The sequence below is a fragment of the Rhopalosiphum maidis genome, chromosome 4 (assembly GCF_003676215.2).
Source record: "Rhopalosiphum maidis isolate BTI-1 chromosome 4, ASM367621v3, whole genome shotgun sequence".
In the NCBI taxonomy this organism is placed as follows: Eukaryota; Metazoa; Arthropoda; class Insecta; order Hemiptera; family Aphididae; genus Rhopalosiphum; species Rhopalosiphum maidis.
In genome coordinates, this window is record NC_040880.1 from 48,058,875 (window position 1) to 48,084,421 (window position 25,547).

The 25,547-nt window shown below is 25.8% G+C and overlaps 1 protein-coding gene across 2 annotated transcripts; it reads left to right on the forward strand.

Annotated features, from left to right (window-relative positions):
* The first annotated feature begins 1,388 nt into the window (after positions 1-1,388).
* LOC113558724 (S phase cyclin A-associated protein in the endoplasmic reticulum) lies at positions 1,389-8,493 on the forward strand. 2 transcript variants are annotated; one of them, XM_026964242.1, is made up of 17 exons: positions 1,389-1,536; positions 1,702-1,707; positions 1,764-1,919; positions 1,980-2,083; positions 2,171-2,317; positions 2,396-3,865; positions 3,950-4,594; positions 4,969-5,234; positions 5,307-5,493; positions 6,302-6,417; positions 6,717-6,840; positions 6,914-7,071; positions 7,133-7,273; positions 7,336-7,546; positions 7,650-7,802; positions 7,880-8,050; positions 8,177-8,493. In XM_026964242.1, the coding sequence occupies exons 3-17, from the start codon at positions 1,808-1,810 to the stop codon at positions 8,240-8,242; spliced, it is 4,071 nt and encodes a 1,356-aa protein (XP_026820043.1). In that variant the 5' UTR covers positions 1,389-1,536; positions 1,702-1,707; positions 1,764-1,807; the 3' UTR covers positions 8,243-8,493. The 2 variants fall into 2 exon arrangements, with proteins under 2 accessions (XP_026820043.1, XP_026820042.1); XM_026964241.1 differs by lacking the exon at positions 1,702-1,707 and having other exon boundaries at positions 1,391-1,536.
* Positions 8,494-25,547: the final 17,054 nt, after the last annotated feature.

Genomic DNA, 25,547 nt, shown 5'->3' on the forward strand with positions numbered 1-25,547 from the left:
CTTAAAATGATTACCAAATTATTAATTTAGTATTAATGTATTGTATTTTATGTATGTATATGGTATATTATTGTTTTTCCTTTAATAAGGAATTTTAGTTTTAAACTATTGATTCATACTTAGATTAATTAACAATAAATAAATTTATTAAATCTATATATTATTCCATTATACTTTGGTTAACACTGTTTCTTGAAATAGTTCCTACTTTTTTTGTAGTTTGGATAGTGAATAGTGATTAAAGGTGAATTGTATAATTTTATTTTTTTTTGTCTATATTTAAGTTAACGTATTAAACAACATGTGTGTTATTATTGTATTTTATATTGTTTAATTAAAAATTAACTCTAATTAATTACTGCTAGGTGGCGGTGTGTCAAAACAATCACCATGATTGGTCTATAATAACTTACTATCTTAGTGAACTATTAAAATAAGTTGGTTTTCTATGCAACCCAGCATATGACTTCATCTATTCATTTTTTCCAAACAAAATTGTTTATTTAGTATATACATAAGATAACTTTGTAATTAATACTTAAATGTATTTTTCTTATAATTTTATGAGTTGTTACAATTTATACACATAATGTAGGTAATATTGAGTTAGAGTGTGATTTTATTTAAATAGAAATTCCTATATTCAATCTGGGTTATTTTATGAGAAAAAAAATTTACAAGTAGGCAATCTCATATTCTTACTTAAAGTAATTTAAACATTTGAGATTGGATTTTTTATGAATGTATATTATATAAAAAAAACTCCTTCTAGCCTTTAGTTTTTGTAATGTGATTAAAATAACAACTTTTAGTTGATTTATTGGAGTTTATACTATTTTAATATTAATTATTTGTTTAAAATTATACATTGGTTCTTTTGAAATATCAGTTACAAATTTAAAATAGAGCACGCAATTTAAGTAATTGTTTAAAATAGACAACAGGTTGGAAGAGTGTTGCGATAGGTACTTTATCATTGCACTAAAAGCGCCATATCTAATTAATGCTTTAATGAAACATGACAAAAAACAGTGACGGTAAGAAAACATATTTAATCAATGCTTGTAAAATATTAGTAGATATTTATTTATAAGGTATGTGTTATTATTTGTAATTCGTATAATTTAAAAACTATTATGAATAAATTATGATAGTATTTGCATTTTTCAGATATTTTAGGCTCTTATTTTTTCTGTACGTCTTAACTCTGACGACCGTACTCTGCGTCTTCGTCCTGCGCCCACTACTACAGTAGGTAGTAGGTACTACCTAATACTTATTCAATATAATATTGTGTGTGGGATGTGGGTGTGTGTTTGTAGCGTGTGACGTGTACCGACGGCGCAAACCACTTTATCCGCGCTTGATCGTTAACCTTATCAGGTGGTGTAAACCGCGGCTATAACAGACGGACGATAAAAATCATTACACAAAACAACAAACACAACGAATAACGATAGTAATATTATTTATTAGTTTATTACACAACACTCGTTATACTACTGCTGTACTACACCAGTTGGTGATGTTTTAAAGGTACGTATTTTGTTTACTATTAATTTAAGTGCTATGAATCGTTTTTAATTTTAATTTAATCATTGTCAATACTCATTATGTGACACTGTGACCGATATTTAAATCTCTTCATTTCTTTATGAAAATCTTCACTAATGTATGCATATTATGTATTTTAAATTTTAGACATAGGTAAGGCGATTTTGTTGTTTTTTATCAGTTAGTAGAAATTAAACACTTGATTCCAGAGATTTCAACCTATTATGATATGCGATTAAAACGTACCTAAAGAATGGATGTCAGCATGCACAGTACTATTGGAAACAGAATGAGGATGTGGCCAAATCGCCAACGGATTGGGTTACGCATACGATCAGCTTCAGCGGGAAGAGATAAGCGTTCAGGTGGTTAAAGTTTTAAAGTTTTTATATTTCATTTGATTATTTAATTGTGGTAATTAATAGAATTGCGAAATCGGTCATGGGCATTTTTATTTGACAACTTACGTCGTAACATTGATGAAATATACCAAATATGCGAGTCTGACGAAAATGTTTATGAATGTAAAGTGAGTAATCTTTATAACTGTTATATTTATATTATATTATCATGGCTATTCTCACATTATGTATATTCATGTTTACATTTGGTTTAGGAAGCAATTATGGTCTTACAAAATTATATACATGATTTTCATAGTTTGGTTGAATGGTTTCGATTAAAATGGGAATATGAGCATACTGATCCTCCTCAAAGGCCAAATTTTCTTGCTTGGGAAATTCGAGGAGCTTCTCCCAGGAAGGTTAATTTTTAAAGTTATTTTTAATTTTATAATTTTAATAATTTTTATATTATTTTATTGACTAATTACATTTTTCAGATGATTCAAAAGCCTCCTACTGTTTCAACTGGATTAACTCGAAGGAAACTGGAACTATTATCTGAATCAATATCTAGTGATAAAAGTTCAATCAATTCTACTCAATTAAAAAATGAAGAGGTTATTATAGAAAATATTTCAATTGAAAAGTTATATTCTAATCAATGTTGTCAAACTGACTTTGATTCCATCGGCAAAAATACAGACTTAGATACTTCTAAGGAAGTATTCAAACCTATAACAAAACCAGTTACTAAGTCTTTGGCTTCAGATTGCAGTCAGAGGAAACAAATTCCAGTTCTTGTTCCTAAACCCTCGAAAGTATTGAAATCAAAAGTAGATGAAAAAGAAAAAACTAAAACAGATTTGTTAAAAAAATCATCAACATCAACTCCTCGTTTAACAAAACCTACCAATACTACTACATCTACAAAGACTATTGAAAATGTTAAATGTAATCCAAAGACTGTAATTTCTAAAGAAAACAAGCAAAAATGTAGTGAGAGTATAAATGTGGTCAATACTAAAGAAGATAAAACAACATTGCAAATATTAAACACCACTAAAAATGATTTTGTTGATTATTTAAACAATAGAGATAATACAATTGGTCAGAAATCGAATTTGGCTAAATCTAAAAAGAAATCAATTGAATCTATTAATGCTGTCAATATAATTGAGAAACCAGAAAAATTAACTCGTTCTAAAACTTCAATTGATATTAAAGTTCCAAAAGCATCTAAACGTGGTATTGTAAAAGGAAATGACGGTTGGGAAACTGTTATTAGATCACGCCGTAGTAATCCATTAACGCAAAGTTCAAGTAGTATAAAACTCAAATCACCATTTGATATAAAGAAACGTTTTCAAGTACCATCTTCTGCTAGTTCCATGCCCACTTTAGCTTTAGATATAGTATCTAGTCCAGATAAACCAGAAACTAAGAGCATTTTGCCTGATAAAAATGACCGTCCTATCATATCTAATGCAGTGGTGTTCCCTAAGAAAAAACGTAAGCCAGATAAGCCCTCTGTTCCTAAAAATAAAATAATTGATCAGATGAGAAAAGAAATGTTAAAAGACGAAATTGAAGAACGTCGAATGTGTGATGAAGAATTGATGCGCAACAGACAATTCTTTGACGAAGAGATGATGTTGGCTAGAGAAATACGAGAATTAGAAAATGCTGAGAGTAGTTGTAGTGATGATATGACACAATCTGATCGTTATTCAGACCTTTTAGATAACATGATACTAACAGAACGAATGTACACAATAAATGAAATAAAGGCATTGATACAATATGGTAATGAAAGTGCTATTGATTCTATTGCAATGCCTTCATGGGATATAAGTAGATCTACAGAATCCATTAAACAAACTTATAGTGCAAGACAAGCCAAAGCACATCAAAAACGTCAACAACTATTGCAAGACAAATCAACTAAAGTCCGTGAACTGCTTAAAAAGGTAATATTTACATTCTTTAATTTATTAGATAAACATTAAAAAAAAAATACAGTGGTTTACCTTAATAATTTATTCTATTTGTAGGTAGGGGAGAGAAAAATGTTGCAAAGTCTAATTATTGATGAAAAACGAATTAATATAGATAAAAAACTAAAACGTGCTGAAGAAAATCGTAAGTTACACTTACAGCAAATTCAAAAAAAAGCACATGATGAAGAAGAAAAACTTCGTGAAATAGCTTTTATTAATGAGTTAGAGGCACAAAATCGACGGCATGATATTCTTACACTCTGGCAAGAACAAGAAGATAGATTACAAACAATATTAGAAGAACGCAAGCGTAACCAAGTCCGAAAAGCTGCTAAAGAGGCAGCTGTTGAAGAACGCTTAAAAGCATTAGAAGCTGAACGCCAGGGACGTATAGAACAAATATTAGAAAGAAGGCGAATAAAAGAGGAACGCATTGGTCGAGAACAACAAGAAAAAGAAAAGGAAAGACTTGAACTAGCTAGAGAAAAGGCTAAGGAAAGAGAAAACAAATTAACAGCTTTATATGCAGCACAATCAGCTAGTGCTGAAGAATTGCAGAAGAAAATTCAACAAAAACAAAAGGAATCCGCCAAGAGACATGAACAAAATATTGAGCATATAAGGCAACGAGCTCTTGAGTTAGGTGTTCAGAAAAATGATATTGACATGGATAGATATTGCCCTTCTTGTGAAATCTTGGTATGTATAGTTTAAAATAATTATTTTTAGAATATCATAAACATAATAAATATGTACATAATCAATATTTTAATACTTAGAATTAGTAAATGAGATATCCGTATTTTATTAACACATTTTAATTGAATTATATTTAAATTATTTAAATAATTTTATGATAAACAATTTTGTAATTAAATTATTTAATTTAATTTAAATATCAGTTACTTGATTTCATTACAGTTATAAGTTGACACTAATTAATGAAACTATTATTTTTACCCAATATATTTTATCATTAACAAATTTAATTAATTTATATATAAGATATTTTAACCTAGTTTCAATAAAATACATTAAGACAATTTGATTTATTTAATATTTAAAATTTGTAGTTTGAATCAGTGATTGCTTTACAAAATCACTTACGAACAAAAACACATAAAGAACGTATAAAGAAAATTAAAAAACAAACAAAAGTGGAACATTCTGTAATAGATAAATTTAGTCAAGATATGAAAAAGAAGAAATTAAAGAGAGTAAAATCTTTTGATACCATTTCATTGGATACAAATGTAACTGATGAAAATAATGATAACAAATTAAAATTGAAGAATAACAGGAAACGATGTATGAAGTTACGGCATAGAATTTTGACTAGGTAATATTATTATTATTTTTTTATGATTTTTATATTTTATATGATTATTTACAAAGCTATAAAATTCTATAGAAGTAAAAAAATTGAAGATAATTTACTAAAACAAGATTCATCAGTGGATAAAACAACTATAGAAATTTGTGTTAATTCTATTGCTAAACATTTGAATGAATTAAAAAATGAGCAATGGTCCAAAAATGCGTTAAAAAACTTGGAAACAAAGTTACTATTCTTGGAAAAACGATCAAATGAAATTCCAGTATGTATATAAATTGATTAATATTAATTTATTTTCATAGATTTAATAATTCATGTTTTTAATATAATTAATAATAATAACTATTATCTTTATTATTACATATATGAATAATACTGAACACCAAAATACTTACATAATATAAATAATTTGAATATATTATATTTTTTCTATTATATATTATTAATTAATGATTAACATTAACTTTTTTCTTCTTAATATACAATTTATATTTATGTATGATTGCCTTATTAAATAAATTAAAGTATAGGTAAACAAGAAATACTATTTTAATAAGGGCTAATATGTACTTTCATATATTTTTTTTTTTTTTTTGTAAACACAGTTCATTGAGAAGAAAAAAAATTGGCAATTTGTTGAATAAAAAATATATATTGTATAAAATCAATGTTTAATTTTTAATATTTATTAAAGGAATAGTATGCACTATTTTTATATTTCTTAAATTGATGAGCATTAGGTATATATTTCAAAGTTTTTTTTTATGCATAAATGCATATTATTTACTAATATTAATTAAGGACACATATTGAGACATGCAAGGTTATTTCTAGACAGTAATTGAAGTAGACGTTGAAGGATATACTGAAAGAAAAAGTTCAAGGTCAGAATACATGACCCAAATCCTGTAAGATATGAGTAAAGTAAAATAAAAGGACCTATATTTATTAAGCTAGAGCGTGTATTCATAGAGTGCTACAAGAAACTAATCTAAGGAATAATAACAAAATATACATGTATATTTATTTTTATTTTTTTATATAATTATTATACTATTTTGTTATTCTAGACTAAAGATTTTCAATCATTAGTTTCTCGAAGTGATGGTTTGACAATTTTAAATAGAATACTATTGATGGGGTTAAATGAAGATAAAAGCACAAATACATCAGATTTCATGATGAAGTATGTTACAAATTAAATTATAGCTGTAATCTATTCAAAATGAGATTGGGTGGCCAAGTTATGTACATGGATGAGTAAATCAGCAGGTGGTTTACTTGGTGGGGAACTGGTCGCCACCCTGTACTTATCTCATTTTGAATAGACTGGCTTAAATATATTGGCTTATTATAATTTTATTGCAATTGAAATTTTATTGAAATTCTTAAAATATATTATATATTTCAGTAACATTTATGTTTATATTTAATTTAAATAGTTTATTGATTTTGGTAATAGTACATTTAGATTTCTGTTCACAGACATGTAACAAAGGCAAATAAACTGTTTTTAAAAGTATGCAATCGTAGTGATACAAACTCAAAAAATATGATATTTTCAGAAAATTTCTTCACTATTTTAGATTTACTTACAGCTGAATTAAATGTAATTATTATAACTTATACAATCAATTATTACTTTATATACTTTGGTTAATTAAATATTTTTATTTCTATAGAAAATTTTACCTGATTCTGGTATCGAAAGTAATTTTAAAATGAAAGCTCAAACTGAATGTGAAATTAGTGGACAGTTATTAGAATTATTAATGACTGTTTTCTTATCATTTAAAATTGTTGATGAAGAAGATAATGAACATGTTCATGACTTGATTAGGTAATGATCAAATAAAATAATACATTTTTATTTGTATTAATCAATTATGTTTTATTTTTAGTTATATGTGTTACATTGGCATAATCGACAAGATTGTACAGTTTTTTACATTAGTAAGAGATAGTTACCCAGAAACCAATGGACATGTGACTGATTTTGTGGTTCATTGTTTATCCTTTATTGGCAGTCTTTCAGAAGTCAAGTAAAAAATTTATATTTTAAATTTTATTTTTATTTAATTTAAATTATACAATATAATTTTAGCATTTGCACACCAAATAAAAAGTTCACGGAAATTCTTAAAAATACTGAGCTATTAGGTGTAATGCCAGTGTTATACAGTGTGTTGTTACGTGATGACTGTAGTGCTAATGGACTAGGACCAACAGATATATCTGCTGCCGCACTTAAAGTTACCAAAGCTGTGTTTAGCATGTTCACATCAATTGCTAAAATGGATCCAGAAACATTCCAAGTAAGATGAAACAACATAATGAATATTTAACATAACATCATGTTATATAAGAATGTAATGTATTTAGTGTTCACAATGTGTAACATTTAATTTTATATTTTAGGAAGTGCTTAGAGCTGAAAGTTTATCTGTTCAATTCCGGCATATAGCTAGATATTTGTTATGGTTTTGTTCAAAAAAACCAGAAAACAAAGATATTTTAAATGAGGTTATTGTTGCTGTTGGATATTTCACTTTAAACAGTTCTCAGCATCAAGTAATTAGATTTATACATACTTTATAATATGTGCTATAAGTTCAAATTTGTATCTTAATTTTTTTTATTATTTTTAGTCAATGTTACAATCTGGACAATCCCCAACAGTGCTCCAATTACTTTGTACGTTACCATTTCAGTATTTTAGCAATCCTACATTGACTTCAATACTGTATCCTACACTTTTGGCATGTTGTTCAAATAATGCTCACAACAGAATACTAGTGGAATCAGAAATATGCTTTGATGTATGTGTCAAAAATATTTTTAATTATAACTGTTATATATTAATTGATTGATAATATTTTAATAATAAGTTACTTTGTACAATTGAACATTTAAACTACATAATTTTGATTTTTTTTTTCTTACAGCTTCTTGAAGAATTTCAAAAATCCATTCAAAATCAAAGCAATCAAATCATTAAATTAATCAAGTAATAAATCTGTATCATTATAACCATTTAAAAAATGTATTAATTATAAACATCTAATACTTAAATAAACCACATGTTTATAAATTAAAGTATATATAAGGGTCTACCAATAGGTGAAATTAACGTACTAGTCTGTTAGCCTTGTGATAAACAAATTATTGTCTTGGTATTTTTTCAGTATTTAATTGTGAAGCTAAAAATAATACTAATATAAAATAATGATTTAAGTGTATCATTATTAAGTTTGTTTCCTAAATTAATTTTTATTTCTGTTTTTTTTTTTTTAATTTTAATGTTTATTGTAATTAATTAAAATTTATATTATGTTATTCATTTGTAGGAGTATTAAATATGTTTTATAAAAATAAAGTGGTTACTTACTTGCATGGTTAATTTAGTTCAATTTATTTATTTGATAGTATTTACCAAACAGAGTTTTTGTAATTTTTTGTAATTGAAAATAACAATACATACATTATTGACTATTATTTCTGGAACATATATTTTGAGATCATCATCTGTTTAAAAAATTAAAAAAAAAAATTAGACTTATGAAATAATTATAATGTTTAAAAGAAATTTATGTATTCATTTTTTGAATTTGATTACATAGAAACAAATACTGTAAAGGTTAATTTAAATATTTCTATAAATTAAGTTATCATAGAAATCACCATGAAATAATATCCAGCGAAATGTTAACAATTTTAAGTTATATTTTATCAAATGAAAATAATTTGAATAGTATTTTTGCAATATTAGGAGATGTAAATGTAAATTTAGTTGATAGTAATTATTTTTGAAACACTATCAATATAATATAGTTTTAATATAGTTTTAAATCTTTAGTTAATGAGGTATTTTACTAGACCACAAAATAATTGTTGCTATTCCTGTACATACCATATTATTTTTGTTAAAAATATTATTGATAATTTATTAACAGTTTTGACAATTACTATGAATTTAACACTAACAGTTAACTATATTTAGATAAAAAATAAATTAAATTCCGAACTACAGGTTGGTAAAATAAATTTTATGACATATTTATAAACTGCTGATGATACCTGAATTCCTGTGTTTATCATGGAAGAAGCAAGATATCTCAGTAAAAAGTAAAAAAACACCCAACAAACAAAATCTTATTGTCTTACTAATCCACTTACATCCACTACACAAATACAAAAATAATTTTATTAAAATATTAACTTTAAAAAGAATTGTATGAAAAAAAATAATTTATAGTGCAGCATCCAATGTAAAATTCAACTGTAAATCAAATCAAAAATAAGCACTAACTTTGGTACCAGAGAAGTTGATATAGGTACTGAAAAATACAAAAGATGATACTGCTACATACTTTAATAAAGTAACTGTTAAATTATTAATATTGCTTGTTATTAGTTTAATTAATTCATTATTGTATAATATTATACATAATCAACTGAATTTATTTTTTAAAGATTTAAATTAGCAGTTTTGGTTCAATGATTAAAAAGAGAAAATCAGGCTGATGCTATTAAATATCTATAATATCCATAAAAACCAATATCAATAATAGGATATTTTGCAAAACTATGAGGAAAAATGATCAATGGCCAGGTAAATTTCTAGAGATAAACTATTTTTAAACAATCAATTTAGCTTAAGGCGTTTAGCTTATTTTGGAATATGCACGTTATTTATAGCATAACTATAGGTTTAACTAGAATAATTAGATTACTATAACGTAACTATAGTCTATAGGCATTTGGGTAGGTACCTTATTCTTAACAACGATGAAAATATTTAAAAAAAATGTCTAAACCAAACTAAAACACTTAACCATACTGAACTTGAAAAACAATTTATTAAGTTTTGGAATTTTGAAACAAGTTTAAAATGAACTAGGTAGTTGTTTACAGAATACAAATGATTATTGATTAATATTAATAATAATATATTTACGTTGAGTGAAAAATAGTATTGTTTGTGGTTTTGGTGTACTACAAGGAAAAATTAGGTTATACCTACGTGGCTACGTTAGAACTAATTATATCATATTAAGTGGGTATACTTGGTGATAGTAGGTGATGCTCTTTTGGTGATTTTATAATTACTGTTGTCGTCTTTTTCAATTTATTTTTATAATGGCAATACATAACGTGTACCTATGTCATATACGCTATTAATGGGAAAATACAGTAAATTATCGATATTTTACTCTCATAATAGTATAATACCTACCTACTAATAATATCTGTGCATGACTATTTTCCTTTCTAAGTCAATCACCGTTATTAGTTGATCTATATTTTATAATTCATAACATCGGTTGGGTTATGTATGATTATCAATGATCGTAGTCGTTCATTAATTGTGTATAAAATGTACAAATATTATTTATAAAATACAATCATTAAATAAATAAATATTAATAATATTATTTTATAAATAAGTAGGTACATTTAAGAATATTCAAACAGAAATTTACATAAAATTACAGAGTATACATAAATTGAATAGTTTCTGTAATAATTAATTGAAAGTACGACAAAAGTGATTAAACCAGCTAATACAAATAATAAAAAAAATACTACATTTCTATACATAAAAGTTGTTTTACATTATTTGAGGTACTCAATCAAAAATAATAAACATAGGTTACATAGATTCATGTTTCGGTTAAAGAATGCTGAATTGTAGAATAGTCTTAGATTAATCCCCTAAAAATCATCTATCTACCTATCAAATTTACTTTTGGTATCTATCCAAAAAGTAAATGAAAGTAACACATATTTTTTTAAATTTAAAAAAAAAAAACAGTATCTTTTGTTGGTTAAAATTTTCGAAATAAAGTTATGAGCACGTAAATTAATTATAATAAGATGTAAGTAAGTACCTGATGTAAAATCGATTATTAAAAAACGTAAAACGCACTACCTCCCGCTGGTATAATGTATTATAATTTACATTATTAAGTATTAATATTTATTATAAAATAAGAAAAAATATGTTTGCTAAATATTGGCCACATCTGTATTATGGATATGCAATATTTACCTAAAGATCACAATTTTTGGAATTTATTTTAATGCATACAATGTATGCCAAATGACATACATGTGGGGTTTTTTGGGTTGGCCGTATAAGTACTTAGTGTGATATGCACTTGGTACTCTGTTTTTTGGCGTTTCCGCTTCATAGGATAATAGATTAGATTAAGTAAAAAATATGTGTTTTAGATAACTATATATTTATTTGAGCTGTGACGTGTGTGTAAAAAATAATAAGTAACTTGAATAAATGTTTTGATTGTTAATACGTATGAAAAAATTATGTAGGTATATAGTTATATAGTTTTCGTTCTCGATATTTTTTACTTTTTCATGATTTAAATTGACTGTTGTCTAATACAAAAAAAAAACCAATGTTATCTAAATCTATATTACCTACGGTATTATATAATTGAGTTAACTAAAAATGCAATAATTTTCTCATCATTGTTTTATGAAATTTATTAATAAAATAATTCATTGAAATTGTATTTTTTTTTTTATTATAATGCAATAGATATACATAGTTATAAATATAAAAAGTATGGTGTTTGTATAACAAAGTATATCTTGAGAAGTAAATAGATCTTTACTAGGTACATTTAAAGAAAGTTTTTTATAATATACAATATTTTTGTGATACCTAAGTTATAGTAGGTAGCATATAACATAATATGTTCACATTATTATTATTATTTACTAGTTTAATTTATTATAACTGAACAAAAAAAAATGAAAAGAAAATTAACGACACGACAAGATAAAAGTTTTATTCTGAACAACAAAGTCATTGTTTCACAAACTACTTACACGGCTGTTTTTTCAGGAGGTGAAATTCAATTGTGTTAAGTGGACTCAGGTGTTGTAACTTGTAATCGCTTATCCCACATAAATAATTAAATACGAACGTAATTTTAGCAAAACTACACACTTCCCAGTTCTCTTAACCGTAAAAACTCCGCACGTGATCATAATTGAAAAATATAGTCTATTTAAGGGGTGACTTAGTATCTAACTTTATTGAAGAGTTTTAAGATTGAATTGTAGTTTTTTTGTTTTTTCTCTTAGGCTATACCTGTCTACATAGACTGTTTATTTAGACGTTATTAAAATATAAAATTAATTAATAAGTTAAGTATTGTTTTAAAAATCAAAGATATTTACTATTTAAGTACTGCTCAAAACAGACTTTAAAATTAGTAATAAAACTAATAATTAACAGCGGTGTATTTAGTCTCTAAAATAATAGACTTATATTGAGCGGATTTTTGGTGCAACGTTTTTTGAAGACTTCGTTCTACATCAGTCGTAACTGAAATGTAATTTTTGCAACGATATCAAATTATATGCAGACAAATATTTAAAAATTTGAGAAAGTTATAACAATTAGTGTAGACACTTATAGATCATTTATGAGTTATGACTTATCACTTTGCATTATCTAGCTTTAAAGTATAAATAATTAGAAGGAATAATTAATTTTAAATAATGCCTAAATTATAGGTACTTATCTAGCTAGTATGCTATTTTTTTTCTCTTTTTTAGTATTAAAAGCTTTGCTAAATATGCCTATATCTAATTATAAAATTTTCTAATGGTTAGTTTTAGCTTTTACAGTTTTACTATAATACGCATACAAATACAGTGAAACAGAAAAAAATATGGACAATATCGTATAAAACAGAATAATGTTCATGATAATTTGTAAAAAAATAAAAGTTTATTAATATTTTTATTTTTAGTTTGTATATTCCCTTAAAATTCGTTTTCTTTTTTTTTATAATTATTATTGATTTACTTTTATTTTATTTAATTATTACATTTTAAATTGTTATTATAAATGTTTAAAAAATAATAAAAAAAACCATTTTTCAGTTAATATTGGTTTTAAAGCAATTTTTGAGTGAATTAAGGAAGCTAATAACCATTTACATCTCATAAAATAAAATCGTTAAATTTGAAATACGTTTAAGATACAAAAACATTTTTTAACCAAGTAGGTATTTGTATTGTTTGTTACTATGTAGTATGTGGGTTATATAAATATCTATAAATATGTCGTAGCACTTTACACGTTCACATGACAATATAATTAAAATATTAAATACTATGGGCCATTTGAAATCAGGCGAAACATTGAAATTACAAATTCGGACTACGTAAAGGTAAAACGGAAATTATATATATATATATATGTACGAATAGGTGCAGGAGTAATAAAGTGCATACTCTAGTACAGAAAATGTAAATTGCTGGGAGCGAAGTTCCCACAGGGTAACAGCGGTAACGGCACAGGTGTCTCTAGACGGCCCCGTGTTTATACATAATACGTTTCACACATCATTAGCGTCTGTATATATATATATATATATCGACAATCATAATATTATAGCTCCAGGGCTGTGTTAGACATTAACATATATATAATATTATGTTCAACGCTCGTAGTGCATATTGTTATTAATCGAATAACATGCACAATTTGTACCAAAACATTTCCTCTATTCAAATTTACGTACGTATATACTATATTATATAGTGTATATTATACACATACATAATATACGTAAACCTAATTCTGTTGTATATAATATTTAGGGTCGTTTCCTGTATGACAGTTTTTTGAGCGTGTGATTTTTTCATGTTACAGGTGCAGGTCAAAAGTTATTTTAATTTGTTATTTTAGTAAGGTCAGTTTGTTTTTTAGTTTAATGTTATTGAGAAATTATTATACAAATTTTAAAATAATTAGCTTGTGTGTTTCATTAGGTATTCAGATACATACTACTGTGAAATTTATTTTTTTTACAGGATGTATAAAATTCAATTTCTATTATGAAATTAATTGTTTTTAAATAGTTAGCTATACTGATAACATGGTTTATTATATTACATAGCCATATAGGTATCCACTTTATCCATTTATTAATTTATAATTATAATCACTATTTTTGTACTTAACGATCGTCACGTTCCTCTTGTATTTACCACTGAAGTCTAAAAGTGTGGGAATTAAATATTCCTACTATAAGGGAAAAAAAGCGACCTGTACATTAACAATTAATTTTTCTTTTAAAACTTAAAGAATACAAAGCTAGTAAAAACATTGTATTATTTCCTCTTTGTAGAATTTGTGAGCTAATATTACCTATTTGCTGTTGAAATTCTTTATTTATAAAAACAATAATAAAATAAAGTTGTTATGTCTTGTGTTATAATATAAACTTATAGGGACAATATTTAAAATTTGTTATTTATTATTATTTGTATTACTTATTTATTTTTAAATATATAAATACATATGATGGGTGAAGTACGAAAATGAGTAGTGTAAGTGTACACATAAGTATATTACCCTGGTAATATGTACTCATATGCACACTTCTAGGGCTGGCGGTATTTTCGGTGCACCGGTATTTACCGATATTTAAAAAAATACTGATGTCCGATATTTTCGGTATTTCAGAATACCGGCATACCGTGATAGTATAGTCGGTAATACCGTAGATACCGATAGTGTACAAATACCGGATACCGGTTAGGTACTGCCAGTCGCCCAGTCCTACATTATCCATCTTAAATATGTACAATATATACATTATCCAGTGTGCTATAGATAAAGTATGAAGTATAAAGATAAAGTATAAAACCAAATAATATTAATCAGAAAAAAAATATATATAAGGTACCTATTTAAGTATATTAGGTAGAACTTAAAAGTTATAAATTTATTTTATAAATGAAAAAAATTGAAAAATTAAATAACTACAGTTATTATTGGAATAGTTCAAAAATTAAAGTGGAATTTGGAGTTACATTTACATTTATTTCATAAATATTTAAGTTTACATAGACATTTTTTAAAACTTTGACCACCAGAAATAGATTGTTCATTAGCTATTTCACGCAAAGATTTTTTGTAGCCAACACTTCTAAAATATCTGTTAATGATTCAGAACGTACAGAAAATTGATTTCTTGAATAAAGTTAAAGTTGAAGAAGAGTGCCATTTTTATACCCGAGTTTATAGTATTAATTATTGCTAATAGACACAATCAGAAAAAGTATATTCTGTATAGATCACCTTTACTTCTGCTACTTCTGGTAGTTTGACTCTAACTGTATCGCCAATATTGCATACTAAAAATTAGTTAATGGATTTGAATTTTATTATTCCCGCTTATTGTTCCAGCGTCAATTTTGAATTTTTTGAAATTTCCATTTCTATGGTGTTCTAAAACATTTTTAATAAAAATAAATAAACATTCACTTAAATATAATTTATTCGTAATTGTAATTATTACTTGTATTTTTCAAAAATTACGAAGATATACTTGTTCATTACTAAAAGTACCTCCAGCTACACGATTCACAGCAATGAGATACTACAGTCCTGTTGATAAAAAAAAAAATTTAAAAAAAGTACCTATGTGAAAAAAATTTATCTTTTTATCGAAAACATGGTTGTTTCTTTGGTCATAGTTCAATATGACATTTTGCAATATTTTTTCTAACTTTTATTCAGTAGTTAATTTTTTTATGTGGCTTTCGATGAATAATTTTTAATGTATCCAACTTTTTTTTTTAATATTTTATTATTTTGATTACAAACTCATGAATTCATGACTGTTGTTTGACTTAGTACCATGGGAGCTTCAAAAATATGTCAATAAGACGTTTCGCAACTTTTTCTACCCTCTTTATTTTAATGGTTTTAATTGAATGAATTTAGTTAGGTGATCTTGATATACATAATAAACCGATACTCCCCACCCCCTGCGACTGTATATCGATCAAATCAACTTAATATCTACTGTTCATTTCTGAAAATACAATTGGTTAACCACTTTTCTGGTCCTTTGGTTTTAGATTTTTGTTTAGTTTGATGCGACTCGTAAAACTTTAAAGTTTAAATAAATAGACACTGTTTCTTGTGTTGTTTTCATATATTTTATTTTAACTTCAGTATTTGTGTGGTGTTTTCCATCATGTCCAATACTTAAATGTGTATCATATAGCACGTTATATAATACGTTTTAATTTATAGTGTAGTAATATTAAATATTTGTACCACCTTCTGACATAGGAACTGAGAAGTATTAATTTGTCTTCTCCACCAAATACCAATACTAATAATGTATCTTTTTGAAAATCTGTATGGTTTATTTTTTTTTCGGTTAATTTCTGATAATATGCCATAATATTTTGATTCCATTAAAAACACTGACTTCTCATTATTTTCATTAATTAATTTATTGAAACTATCATAAAACTGCTATTTTTGAGAACATATTTTAAAACTAAATATTAAATAATAGAACTTTAATAAGCTGAACAAGTGAACACGAAAACCAATATTTAGTAACATATTTTAATTTAAAATTATACAATATCAGTTTATACATTTTATCATAATGTACTTAAATATAGTATTTAAAAAGTACAATTTATATTTTATTATTTTAAATATTACCTACAATTGATATTTTGTCGTATTTTATTTAATCAAAACACTTTATTCACAATTCACTCAAAGGCAGATAATGTATAAATTACTCAGTTAATGTGCAAAATAAACGTTTCACAAAAAATATTTTACTTTATCCAACCAATATAGGCATGCATGTTTACATTACCCGATTTTCGTACTCAACCTATAACACATTATATAATTATAATATGAAAATATACTATTTTTATTGATAAAGTAGTGATAATAATGGTTAAAAAATGTAGCCATATTTACATTTTAAATTAGTTTTATTTTAACATATTTCTGTTTAGTAATTGTTGTAATTGTTTTTACTGACTATTTGATATTATGACATGCAGTTGCAGAATATATCGACGTATAATATGTTTAATACGTGGTATACTTACCTACTGTGTATAAGTGCAGGTGCTTTGGTCAAGGGGAATAATTTTAAAACGTAAAAAATACAATTTGTATATAGGTATTAGGTAGTGTTAAAATAAACGATGATTCTATATATACGGGTTCCGGTTTCATATCCGCGTGTTTCCTTTGTACACTGGAATAAATAAACAATATTTGATTCGATTCAGAGATTATCGCCGAATAATACAATACGATGTTTTGCGGCGTTAATCGAATCCGACACATTATGCAGTGCGCATGTATACAACATATTATATAGTGTATGTATAATGTTTATTTCATTATCGTTTTTCTCTCTATTTTTTTTTGCCCTAGGGGGTGTAAGTTTTGTTTTGGGGTTCGTGTGACGTTCGAATAAAGCGCTTTAAAACACCCTATGTGCGTCAGGTTTCGCCCGAGGCCTGTTATTATAAATAAATCTGCCTTTTACTACGCAATAACTGGCATTAGTATTACTTCCGGACTTTGTGATTAATACACAAACAAAGCTTATATTATATTTATATTTTATCTCTTTAATGTCTGCTATGTGTCGTGAATAGAAATGGACTACAAATTTATTGTGATGGGTTGTCATCAGTGCCGTGTCCTAGACATTGGGGGAGGGGAATAAGGGTAATTGACAAGGAATTTCAAATTTTTGTGATTGTATTATGTATTTATATAAACCTGACTATTTATATTGTTTATAGCCATTTGCCATTTATCATGGTTTAAATAATAATTTAAAAATGAAATTTTTTTAGTATAAATGTAATTAGTACGGCTCGGATTTCAATGCATTTGTTTTTTTTTTTTTTGGAATATCTTACAAAATGCTTCCCATGTTACAAATGTATTTCAAGTACTTCGTGTTCTAACCACAAAATTTTTTCGGGGCAGTTTTTGCATTTTAGCAGATTTTCTCGTATTATGACAAAAAAAAAAAAGACTTAACAGTACTATGTAATATACATTTTTTTCATTTTGAACTTAACATTAGGTACCTATTCCGGATTTAAATTAGATAAGGCTGAAATTATTATTCCAGAAGACTTAACGCCTATCGATATGACATTTTTCAAGTTTGTTCCTATCATCTCAGTTAATGTAGAGGTCATTTTCAGTATATAAAAACTTGTTGGCAGACAACTTTAATGATCGACGTCATTTAAGTTTCGAAACATTAAATTTCTTTAACTCTTATTTTACTGTTTAATTCAAATGTACCTAATTAAAAAAAATAATAATAATTATAATAATAATATTATTATTATCATAATAATTTGAATTTAGTTAAAAAATAATGCATTATTTGATAGGGCATTTTTTGGTATTTGTAAGGGGATTTATACCAGAGCCCTAGTAATTAGTATGCTTATTTTTTGATTTCAATTACTTTCTCGCGTTGAGCAAATAACCAAATTAATTTATGACACATATTTTTACGAAACTATTGTTAATAGTATGTATGTTAAGTTATCTATTTTGAAAATTATTTTTGTGAAAATAATAATCATTTTAAATAAGAATAATTTATGAATAAAAAAAAAAATGAGTTTTTATTAAAATAGGACATTAGAACAATAATCCTTCATTCTTATAAAACAATAAGCATTTGAAGTATTATGGTTTTTACGCATAGGTATTTAAAAATTCCAAAAACCAAATTTTAAATAAATGCATTATACTAAAGAAAAAAATGAGGTTGATTATCCTTAATGAATTGCCTTACAATGTATAATAACATATTATTGATTTATTTTTGAGCGTTTATAATTTTGAATATTTATTAAATTTATAGTAATTCTGCTAATTCAGTTTAAATTATTTAATTTTTAAAAATATTTCTTAATTACTCGCGTAATACAAAAATATTATAAAAAAGTTATCATTTTTTTTTTTTTTTTATAGCGCATTTAAAATTTGAACTTAAGTGATTATATATATTATTCTTATAAAGAATAAATATGTATATTCACTTACTCTAATCAAAACAAGTGTATCGCTGATACAATATCTGATTATCTTTGTTTCTCGTTCTGTAATTTTAAATTATTGGTGTTTTATTGTTTTTCATCGTTTTTAACACGTTAGATGGCAGTTTAAAAATAATAAAAATGTTCTCCTTTGTTATTCATGTATATTACACCCTATATTATATCGTACGTAGTTTTGTTAAAATAAATTATTACATGGTACTGCCGTATTGCTCTTTTAATTTGAAGTTCCTTAAATAAAAAAAAAAAAAAAACGACTAAAAATGAGTGAATGAGAAAATAATATTTTTGTCGCGGGGACATAATATATATTTTTTTGTCCATACCAATCACACTGATGGGGGAACGATTGTCGAGCAAATTAAAGGGAATTGCGTCCGTTGCACAATAACATAAACGTTCTTCATTTTCTTTAATCAACATCCCAGAGAGAATGTAGAGACGACGGGCGCGGCCGCGTGAGTGTGACAATAGGCCAAAGTGTGCGTACTAAAGCACGGGGACTGCGGCAGGGATCTTTTGTCCCTAGTATATTTTTGCACTTTTTTATCCCTCTTTGTCGCACCTCTCTTGTTTGCCTTAGTCCCTGCTCTATTTCCAGTGCCTTTTGTAATTTTTTATGTTTCCATACTTATAGCAGCTCTCTGAGAGATTGACTCTCGCTTCATTTTCGCAATTTTCGTTAATACTATTTAGAAAGTTCTTTTCACTAACATCATATTATTATGAATTGGTGAATTGTAAATTGTACTTAAAGGTAAATGATACTAACTTTTTTGATTTAATTTTTAAACGTATTTATGATACTTGTTTACAATTCATTTTTCGTGTGTTATTGTATTTTATTGTGAAAAATAATATATATTCTTATAAACTAATAATATCACTAAATAAATTACAAATATTTATTTTACCGTAATTTTATATTGTTAAGTTTTGAACCAAAAAATTATTGATTATTATTTTGTAGTAAATTAGTCTTTCTTGTTCTACAAACTCGGAATAATTGGAATTTTTTGCATTACGCGGAAAAAAATAACGAGAATAGAATTTATAGTTTATACTTATATTGATTTAAACACATTATACTGCGATACCAGGGGCGGCTCCAGAGACTTGGTTAGTGAGGGGCCTTAGTTTTAATTTTTTTTATGATTATATAGGTTTTTCATAATATACATAATATAGATAGCACGTACATACCGTCATATCTACATACTCGTACGTGTCTATGATAGTCAACGGTATAATATGTTTTTAGTTTATAATTTTTTTTTCAACAGTATACAATTTTTTTTATAAGTATAGGCCCCCTCCCTGGGGCCGCCCCTGTGCGATACCTATCAGTTAAGAAAATTGTTTACATTTCATTCCTAACACGCGTTTTGTATCATAATATTACGTTGTTATACGCTACGTACATTTATTCAAGAAATTACATTTATTTTTGTTTAAGACTTCTAATAAGTATTATTTAAAGATTATTTGGAAATAATGCATATATATGCCATGTAATTGTTTTAGAACGTTTCAATTATTTTTATCAGGAATAACTAATACTGTACACAGCACATTTGTTTGGAAAATCAAATTTTTTGTGTAGAATCAAATTAAATTAAGAAATTGTGTTAATAGTTAAGCATAATGTAATCGTTTGTGTAATAAATTGATAAACAGGGGTGTTGGTGAGGACTGAGGACCAGTTTATTGTAGTGTACACTTTTATTAATTTGTCTTTATACATAGTATATACTATAGCTTATGCGTACATACAGTATTAAATATATATAAAATATGCATGTACTAACTTATATATATATACACATAATATAGTATATACAATATTGCAAAAGGGCGTAAACGATAGTGTGCAAATTATAATCATCATCAAGTGACACGTGGGGGATTACTGTTGTTTTTTTTATTGTAGTCTAGTATTGAAATCGACTTGTATATTAAAAAGGCGAAAAAAAACTGTCATATAAACTGTTTAATTTCGATGTATTATGTACATTTTTCATGAAAAAATCTTAACTATTGATTTGTAGGTACATAAAACAAGCCCTTGTTTGATAGTCTAACCTTAATTTAGGAATGAACAAAAGAACAATTAAAGGAAATTTAAGCAATAATAAAACATATTTTGAAATTTGTACTTGTATTATGGTAAATTATTTTCACACCAAATTATTGATAAAATATGATTGATAGTAGGGGTGTGTAAAGGAAAATGTGTGAATGATTTAAAAGTTTAAAAATAGTTCAATTTATAAAGAAACTATATAAATGCATGGAATAAAAAAATAATTCCTCATAAAAAAAGAACCTGCACCAATATGTGACACTTGCAACAAATCTCTATCAATCGAGCATATTATTGTCACCTGTCCCAAATACACTAAAGCCCTCAAGATTCTCAAAAACCCTATCTCACTTTACCGAGCCTTCAAAGACGAGAACATAGCTGCAATCAGTTACATTCTTTCGTAATTTTACTCAAGTAACCTGTTGTAAATAATATTATAGTAAAACTTCTACCAAATGCCATGTATATAAGTATTCTTCTTCTTGTTTAACTTTTATCAAATGTTGGCTAAAACCATAGTTGTTGAAGTCTTAATAAACTTAAAAAAAACATCTAGGTATATGGTAAATTGTTTGATGCGAAATATTAGTATATCTACTCATAGTTGCGGTTTTATTAATTTTACAATTTTACATTATAAAGTATATTATAGTATATATTAGTTGTCTTAGCCTAACAATTATAATCAATGCCAAATTGTCAAGTATAATGTTTCAAAGAATAGGAAGCCACTACACACTATACATAGTATATTAGTATATATTTATGCTATTGTATATATTCTGAGTGTTCCAACTATACCGTTTATATCAATTATTATGCATTGAAAACAGTAAATATTACAAACTGGACATACCTATAAAAATTTATTAAATATGCTTACAAAATATAATTTATGAATCATGGGTTTATATATTATAATAATATACATTATACAGTATACTCGATCCGCACGGACATGGAGTAGAATAAATGTATTATTGATCCATGAATAATATTTAAACAAACGTAAAAATACTGTTTACCTATAAGGAAGTACAAGAAGTAGAAGTGAACAAATTATCTTTTCTTTCTATTATAAGCGTAAATGGTCACTTGGAGGCAATATGATGTGACGTTTTGTAGTCATGTATACAGTTTTCAATCATGATTAAAAAAACGCTCAAGCACGCATAACCTTCATGGAAGGATTTTTCAAGAATATCGAATAATGCATTACATTATATAAATAACATTACATATGCAATACAAACTCTGGTGGGGTGGATTTCGCGGGTAAATATTCATTAGCATTGTAGGGATTGGAGGAGGGTTTGTCCGCAGTTATTGCACAAATAAAACCGATGCAATCGTCGAAATAATCATTGGAAAACCGCCTTGTCATCCCTTATGTTCGTGTCCCGTTCTTCCGATTATTATTATATATATTTTTTTCATTTTTATTATTATTGTATATCAACCACTAGGATATTATTTCATTTGGTGGATATTTAGGGGTATCCCAATTCTCAATTCTAAGTATTGTTTTTCAACCGGTAGGCGGCAGGAGTTTTTTGCGGGTTCGATATAATATGTTATGTCAGTTTACATTGTATTATAATTTAGTTAGTGAATTTATTATTTATGCATAGTGTATACGGTATTATGGATAATGTTAATTAATATGCTATTAACATATATGCTGTATCTACCTCATATTAATATCTGTGTTTGAATAGCACTTTTTAACATTTTTTATTATTAATTCTTATTTTAAATAGATAGGTGGTATAATTATATAGATAAATAATAAATTAGTTACAGCCAATTATCGTTCTACACAAAATTAATATAAAGTATTATTAGTTTAAATTATTTAATTTGTTTTATATTTTTAATTGTTAACCCTATAACAGAAACTTTAATAAATTAATATGAATAAAAAATATGACAAATATAACTAATCACTAAACACTATTCTATCGAATTGAAAAAATGAGGAACTGTTTCTGTTGTATACTAGTGTTTGAGCGTACTTCGTTATTTAGTGGGTTACTGTAATTGATGAATAAATGCATTTTAGTCCAAACAAATTAAAAAAAGTTAAAACAAATTGTTGGCATAAAATTTTATTGTAATATATTTTATCATTTTATAAATCAATAACGATCTACCAGTTATCACATATGATTGTGTGAATAAGTTCTTAATATAAATATCTTAGAACTAGCTTAAGCATTTAAAATTTTTTAAATAAATATGAACAACGAATAGAAAAAAATGAAGAAACAATAATATACTATATATACGTAATATACTAATATGTAGTAAAATGTTTCAAGTCTTTAAGATTAATAATTTATTGAATTAGATATATCAAAGTATTTAAAACCGTAAAAAAGAAAAAGAAATCGTAATTTTTTGTTTAAATATCCAATTTTGTAAAAATTTAAACCTCAAAATGTCAATAAAAATATTTAGCTATATATTATTGATAGTTTGAAATTTTAAAAAGAACAACGTATTAGGAATTCTCATTACATTTTCAAGCTTTTTGGATAAGCATAAATACTTTTACCAAAATTTATTGAATAAAAAGGTAGGTAAGTGAGTTCTGCTGTGTTGTACATTAGTCATTAGTTTTCGAGTGGGTCGCTATTATAAGTCTATTAAATTTGAATTCAATGATATAATTTTATCATTGTATACGAAAAATGATTCTGAACGGGAAGGTCAATCACCTATATTACTAAATGATAATTTTTTTTTATATAGCTATTAAAGTTATTTATTATATTTTTAGTATTATAGTAAGTTTATATATTTTTTTCTGAAAATATTGCATTATTTTATTATATTATTACTTATTAATATTTAATTGTTAAAATAATACATACTTATACTATATCATATCAACTTCTATAACTCGAAATTCTATAATCAAAAAGAGGTTATAGAATTTTGAGTATATATATAATTTTTATTATTTTTTTTTTTTTGGTACTAATATGAACTACTCATGACGAATTTTTGTCGAAATTCGAACTTTAAATGCATGTATGTTACATTAAAAAAAAAAATAAAATCAATTTTACCGAAAATCGGATTTGTGTAAAATGTCCCGTTTTACCTTAATGTTTCGTTTGTTTTTCTTGATTATAAAAATAAATAGTGGGAATTTTTTAATTTTTTAAAAAAACTAACTAGATCCAATTATATATCCAGAATCATCCTTATTTTTAAAATCATCTTTATAGACAATTTATGGTGTACTTTATAAAAAGAAAAACATCATGATAAAATCGATACAATCATTGCCGCTCAGAATCTAAAAAACTAAAAAAAAGTTAAAAACTTCAAACATCTATAAACTTTTCATGCGAAACCGTTTTAAGGTAATTTATCATCTCTAACAATAAGTACAAAGACAAAAACAAATAAAAAGAAATCTATACCTACATTTTCTGTTAATTTTTTTTAGATATTAATCTATAATATTTTGTAGTAACTAGTAAGCACCTAACTAGGATTAAACCAGTGATCATCAATAATCTTTCGTATCTTTATATAACAATTAAATATCAGATACGGTAGTTTTTCAATGTAGTACGCACTTATTATACTATATACATTTGTATGTGATCCAAAATGTGTACACTTGTATGCTCAAGTATAGATGACTCTTATCTGCCCCAATAATCTATAAGTATTATTATTATATGCTCATTGAAACCAGTGCATATGTAGAGGACGCGTTGAGGCGAGGAGGTTAAAATCACTTGACGCGCTGCCGTGTAAAAAAGAGCATTAGAATTATATTTTTTTCCCTATTATTATACAGCTTGCCCCGGTAATCCCGATCAAATCTCCTGTGCGAAGTGCAAACATCTGTTGGCCAGAGGGTGAGTGTTTTATCGAATATACCTTATCAGACCCATATGGTAACCCTGCAGCCTCGTCACTGTTTTATATGAGTGTAACAATCTTTCTGCCTATTACAACTAATCCGGTTATTCGTGAATATTCGTTATTCGGCTACTTTTTAAAATTTTACCAAAATCAGCATGTCCCCGTAAAAATATAATAAAATATATAAAAAAATATTTGAAATAAAAAAAAATAATCATTAATGATACAGGTCAGATATTACAATTACCTGAATTACCTACATACTTAAACAATAGTTTTACTAATTTTTCTATTTATTTGTATAAAAAAATGTATTAATATAAATAAATTTAAATATTTAATTATTGATCTACAAACATTATGAAGTACCAATGAATAGTTTCTATATTTATTATATAAATTAATTGTAATACGACGTT